At 38.5% G+C, this 6,858-nt stretch overlaps 1 protein-coding gene across 1 annotated transcript in view; it reads right to left on the bottom strand.

Annotated features, from left to right (window-relative positions):
* Positions 1 to 6,218, bottom strand: part of LOC122792400 (myosin light chain kinase 3-like) — a 92,130-nt gene extending 85,912 nt beyond the window's left edge. Inside the window, exon 1 of the mRNA XM_044060189.1 lies at positions 6,102 to 6,218. Coding sequence (XP_043916124.1) covers positions 6,102 to 6,209 — 108 coding nt within the window. The 5' untranslated portion in view covers positions 6,210 to 6,218. The remainder of the gene's footprint in view (positions 1 to 6,101) is intronic.
* Between the last annotated feature and the right edge of the window lie 640 nt (positions 6,219 to 6,858).

The raw sequence follows: 6,858 nt of genomic DNA, 5'->3' as shown, positions 1-6,858 counted from the left end.
GAGAAGTTGCTCAATAGTAAGAGCATGTTTAAAAAAGTGCCCTAAATTACTGGACCTTTAGCCTCATTAACTATGGCCTTGTCCAGATTCTTGCTCTAATGGATTGTGAAGTATGATGCTCGGTCCATGTTAAAGCCCTCACAGCGACTCAGATTTTCATTGGCTTTGCAGGCTGATATGGACTCTGCTATTCTAGTGACATTTTAATTATAGGAGCAGTGTTTAAGATCTGTTTTTTTTGTTAGAACATTCTTATAAAATTGTAATGAAGAAAAAAAAGTCAATCTTGCTACTACTTGCATTAAATTGCTTGAAGTAGAAAGGTACATTGACTAACATCTTCACTTGTCATAAGTGCAGTATTTCTCCACCTTAGCAGATAATATACCTGGGTACAGATTTTAACAGGAGGCCCAGATTGTATAGTTGGGTGGTTTGGATGACTGGATTAGGGAAATGGACGGCCATCTGCTACATGTCTTCTACGTTTGAAGTTGGCATTTGCTGTATGCTAGTTGCCTCACTGGATGTAGGTATGTTCCAAATGTCCAGATCTGGCCTCATTTTGGTATGTTTAACATTACATTGTGGTTCTTTGGAGAGTTAACAGCAAATCATTAAGCCTGAAGTTAGAAATGTCATTGATTTATAGTTTTGACCAGATGTTTTGTTCTAGGAAGTAGTTATGACTGGCTTACACTTTTGCTATTGTTGGCAGGATGCGGACATTTGCTTCTGCCTAGACCTGGCAGAATGGGCAGATTTCTTTTTTTCATATTTGGGTTGTCTCCTTAAACTTGGAGGGTTCTTGAATTGAGTCCCCAGATTTGAAAGGAAGGTTACTGTAGATGTTAAAAGGGGGCATAGTGATGATGTGTTTAGGGGTCTGCGTGTGTTTGTCTCTTGTGGGACTGAGTGGTTGAGTGAAGATGGTGGTTTTATGTGGCAGCGAGTATCATCACTATGTGCATGCTTATCACCTAAGACTTGGTGTAAGTTTGGTAATGTTATGGGGGGTTATGTATGTTAAAACCTCCTTTTTTGTGACCGATGTTGCAGGTTCTGTAATTGGCTGTATTGGCACAAGTATGGACTGGTTTAATTTTCTTTACCCTGATTACCGATTAACAACTTTATTGAGGAACCTCATAGGATGGTTAAAATGTGATACTTCTATTTATAGAATAGGCCAAAGAAAAAATATACCCTTGGCAATAAACTGTGTGGAACCACAAATTTAATAGAAACAAACAAATGTTCCAACACATAAACAGAGCTGGGGTCACACTCCTTGTTATTCAGGTATCACAGTCACACACATTGAAAACAAATCCAAACAAAGGAGCAAACTCACATAAAAACAAAAAACTTTAATGAAGGGTAAGCTCTTTCAAAAAATAATTTTTGCTTCTTCAGAACAACTTCAGTGCAGAGTGGGCATCAGTTGGTGGACTGGAGGAAGTGCATTTGAAATGTGATGGATTTGACTGGGGTGGATGTTCCTGTCACTGGAGTGGTGCACAGTGACTTTGCAGGCAATCCTAATTTACTCATTAAGGCACATCAGAATGCTGATTGGGTGGGGACAGGTGAGGATGAGGTACATCAGGGGCAGGGTGAAGCAAGTTTGGGGATTGTTTGGGGCTGTCCACAGGTGGGGTGGAGTTACAGCAACATGAGGTTGGGTCACATTTTGTGAGCATGGTAGTTGGGTTTGTTTCCCTATGGCAAGGTTAGGCAGTTGGATTGTTTGGTAGCTGTGCTACTTTGGGAGTTTAGCACTGTTCTCCATTGGATTGGGCAGCAGTGGACAGGACTTTAAGACTAAGTAAAGGGTTTGGCAGAGCTGGCTAGGTATGCATGTGTGCAGGGGTGAGTGAGGAACTGGTTACTGTTTATGCAGAAGCTTGAAAGTCCGAGTAAGGGGGTGCCTATTGGATGCAGGCCATGGTTGTTTGATATAAAAAAAAAAGCATTTTGAGGGGTGAAGTTTTGGGACAAGGGTGGATTAAGGATGTCATGAAGCTTGGTGGGCTCCTTAATTTGGCATATTTGTGAGAGAATGGTTTTGCTTGTTGGCTGGCAGGATGTAAGGACATTTGGAGGATGGATGTATTGGATGGAAGGACATTAGGAGAAGGGATGTTACTGTCTGGAGTTAGTTTCACTTTGGCTGGCATTGTAGGTTTAGTAGAAGTTGTGGGGAAGACTATTAATTTTCATTTGGACAATAGGGCTGTGGTAGGAAGCCCTGGTTGAGGTGTGTTAGGTTGGCTTGGAATGATTAGATATGTTACAGGATTCCAGGGTATATAGTAGGGCATTGTAAGATTTTAATTTGTGTTGAGGCTTGGGAACAAGGTTAGGAAGTTCAAGTGGTCAAGGTGGCTTTAGCTCCATTTACAATGGTTGCACAGGTGACTAGGTTATGTGACTTTACTGGATCTGGGACTGTGGGTCATATGTTTGAAGGGTTGGGTTAGGTTTGATAGTGTGAAGACTAACAGACTGTGGCAATTGTTAAGATAAGTTTTGTTGTAGGGCTTGGCGTTGGTAAAGGGAGGTTCACTGGATTGCAGTCTGGGGGATATTGACATTATGGAGGACTGAATTCATTAAGAGGGTGGTGCACTGATCAGCAAATGCTATGTGGTTATCGGATATTTGTTTTATAATAGATGGTGGGTATGGGGGTTGAATTCCTATTAAAATGATTTGTTGGACAGGTGATCTCATTTGGTCATTATTACATCCTTTGGGTGGTTAAAGGATGCTGCAGTTAGGCAGGGTGGCATGTGGTTGGGCTTGCTTTGTTTTGGAAGGTGTTGGGCTTTTTAGTGTTTTGGTGGTACATTTGGCAGGTAATGACCTGGGAATAATTATGAAGTTACTGTTTGGTAATTAGGATAATTGAGGATATGTTTTAGTTACAGAGGTTTTACAAGGGTATGGGTATTACTTGAGCTTTGGAGGGGGATCATTTGTTTAATATCAGATGATTAGGCAACTGGTTGCTTTATATGATAGGATTTTGGCATATTGATGACAGGGATCCAGTTTGGTTCACAGAGAATGAAGTTCACCAAATGATGTTTGGCTTCTAACTTTTTAATGTACAGTTTGTTTTGTTTTGGAAGGATGTTGGGAGTTTTGGTATGAAGTAGGGGGAACAGCCTGGTCAAGCTGGTGGATGGAGAAGAGTGGCAGGCTCTTCCCTCTTCTGTTCCCCTTCTGGTGTTGGAGGTTCATTTCAATGAGCTGGAAAATGCAAGTGGGCAGTTGGACGCTGCTTGACAAGGAAAAAGTAAGCAAGCAGAGGTGAGGATGCTGCTTATTTGGTTGGATGTTTATTTCAATGAGTTGGGAAATGCAAGTGAGCGGTTGGACACTGCTTGATAAGTAAAAGTAAATGAGCAGAGGTAAGGATCTTGCTTACTTGGGCAGGGTGAGTGGGGTCACACTGCCCTAAGTTAACTGTTAAATGGATATTTATGCTGTGATTAATACATTAAATACTAGCTGGTCAATAAAGTTATGTTTATGGAATTTTAATAAAGGTGATCAAATGTCAGTTGGTGTAATGTGTTTATTGAAGGGGACTGGGACAAATGAGGTTTGGTAACAAACCAGTTTGTCCAAGGACATCTTCAGGTGGGGGTTGAGATAGAAGTATTAATGGTTTTATGAGGGTAAGGGAAGAAGCTAGTTTGGGCGAGGAAAGGGTTAAATAGGAAAGTAGGATGATTGGGAGGAAATGAGGTAAGGGTAGGGAAGGGCTTAATAAGTTCTGTGAGAGTGTAACTGGGTAAGGAATCATATTTTGGTGTGAACTTGCTACCCACCCTCCCTCCCTGTTCGAAGCATTGGGGATTGTGTGGTTGTTATAATTTTTGGGAGGCATAGAAGAGGGGCAGGCTTGTCCCTCTTCTGTTCCCCCTCTGGTGTTGGAGGTTCATTTCAATGAGTTGGGAAATACAAGTGAGTGGTTGGATGCTGCTTGATAAGTAAAGTAAGCGAGCAGAGGTAAGGATGCTGCTTACTTAGGGTGAGTGAGGTTATGCTACCCTAAGTTAACAGTTACATGGTTGTTTATGCTGTGATGTACAAGTGAAATACTAGCTGGTCAATAAAGTTATGTTGATGGAATTTTAATAAAGGTCATCAAATGTCATTTGGTGTAATGTGTTTATTGAAGGGGACTAGGACAAAATACAGCTATTGATTTTCCAAGTCTTCCTATAGGAACCTAACCCTGAGCCCCTCAGATACAGAAGAATGTTCCTGGCCCAACCCAAGAAATACTTTACCACACACTCAGGAGTAGGTTGAAGTTCATGTTCAGAATCTGAGATTTATCCGTAGATAGGCTGTACACAGTCAGATAAAGGCATTTATAAAGGGTATGCTAAAAGTTTGTTAGTGGGTCCATCAGATTCTATAGCTACACAAAGCAGTCCCTTGTGAATATCAACACCATATAGTATTCTTTCAAGACCCTAAGGTCTTTGATATTGTGTGAACTCTGAATCAGCTGAGTCAGGGCTACATGCACAAAGCAAACAAGGTCAGGAACGACAGGAACCTTTACTGAAGCAGCACTTTGTTTCAGATATCTTCCTATAGACTGCCATAAAAGTTTAAAATAGCCATAAGCATGCAGAACAATGACAGAGTGATGTGCCATATATGATAAGGGAAGATCATTTTTGTGTTTAGGCAAGCATTATGGTTGTTACTCTCTGAAGTATTTGCACGTCTTTCCAGTGAGGTACTGTTTTACTCTATGTCTGACCCTGCAGAAAGATGCTATAATATTCATGGCACTGTAGGGTATAAATGTACCTTTAAAAGTATGTACTACATCTGAGTTTATAGCTGCAGCTTGGTGAGGAAAACATAATGGAGGCTGTTTCTTTTCCTGACTAAGTGACTGCTGGACCTGTAAGTTGGTTTTGGTGTGAGTGTTTAAAAAAAGAATACAACAAGCATGCAGTGCTCTCATTCTTTGTAATATGTTTGTTTTTTATAACTATAACAAAATCTAATACAAACTATGAATGTATTTGTTATCTAGATTGTATCATAAACTGCATTTTTTAGAAATGGATTTTTGCATATACTTTAATGATGGAAACAGCAAACCAGGTTTTGTATTACCTCTGGGTTTGACTCTTAATGTCAAATACAATTACTGAACCTATGTTTAATTGGATACGAATGTTTCCTTTGTTCACATTGTATAACCTTCTCTTTCAGTTTGTAACCTGGCTTTTACAGCTAAATACTTGAACAAGGAAATCTAAAATCACATCCTCCCCAATTTCACAAGTCTAGTGTTTTCCAAACCTACACCACAAAAGTGTTTTTTCAGCCCAAATGCTGCATATGTTATTCCCCACAGACACTTAACCAAATGTATATTGGGTCAATCAATATTTCAGTGGATTCTGCATGTCCTGCTCCTGTTCAGATCCCATACCTGCCCTCTTTATCAGTGTTGAATTTTAATAGGTGACTGGGGAGTCCCAGTCTCCTGCCTACTATAATTCTGCAGTCATAGAAATGCACTTATTGGTTAACTGGACTCTATCAAAAATACATAAACCAGTGTGAACTTCCTGCTATTGAAGCATCGTAATTATATTCAGTGATTAACATGTGTCAGAACCAATGATCCTTTGATAAGGATAGGCTGTGAGTATACTAAGTGCAACTAGATTTAGAAACAGAGACGCAGCTCAGTATAATCACATTTAAAAACAATCTGAGGCTGTAGTTTTCAGTTGGGGAAAGATGAAAAAGCCTCTTCACTTTTGGGGCTTATTTATCAACAAGTGTATACTCTGTACTGTTAGAAATTCAAGCAGCAATAATAGTGTCTCATCCTTTATTATCAACTGTTAAAAAGTATACAAACCTTATCATGTCTTTATACTGCTACACTGACCTTATCAGACTGAGGTAAGGCATCGTTGCTGCACAATATTCTTACAATTAAACCTTATCATTACCTCTTGTGTTACAGTGTCATGACATGATAGCATTTAGAGGTAAGTGCAGGCAAAATCATATGTTTAAACTTAATTCTTTTAGGTACTTACCAATCTTGTTGTCAGAAAATCATAAACAATCCTACGAATCTGAAGAATGTTTTCATGGTTTAACTTTAAGAGTTTTCCTCTCGTTGCATAATTCATCCTTAATGCCATTGACTCTATAAATCTGTCCTTCTGCAGTGAGACAAACATGAACATTTAAATACTTTCCTGCATCATAATGTGACATGACAGCAAAAAATCATTGAGAGAAGACTGCTTGTAAATGCATTGAATCCTACCAGAAATACTGTATGCCCTTTAAAATGTTGCATCATGAGTCCAATCCAATATATATATATATATATATATATCTATATATATATATATATATATATATCTATATAAAATATATAATATATATGTGTGTATATATATATATATATATATATATATATATATATATATATATATATATATATATATATATATATAGTATAAGTATTGCATAAAAACCTGCCGTGGCATTTCAGTCTCAGTAAGGAGAGCCTATTTATTTGATTAGTTATATATTCTGATTTGTTAGATGTACCACCAGCAAGGATGCCTTTCAACTGTCATTGATTTTGCAGAAGGTCTCTCATTTGCCTTATATTGTTTGCCCTGTCCCTCATAACAATTTTGATTTTCTGATAAAATAACTGAGAAGATCACCGGGAATTAAAATCAGTCATCAATGTTAAATGTCAGAGTGTCATATTTTTATTGGTCAACAAATGCATACTGATGCAAAACTTCATGTTCTAGTAACCTTTTAAGTGAA

Source organism: Protopterus annectens, chromosome 1.part2 (genome assembly GCF_019279795.1).
Source record: "Protopterus annectens isolate FY-2018-M chromosome 1.part2, PAN1.0, whole genome shotgun sequence".
NCBI classification, from domain to species: Eukaryota; Metazoa; Chordata; order Ceratodontiformes; family Protopteridae; genus Protopterus; species Protopterus annectens.
The sequence above is the reverse complement of the archived record's forward strand: the minus strand, read 5'-3'. Positions and strand labels throughout refer to the sequence as shown.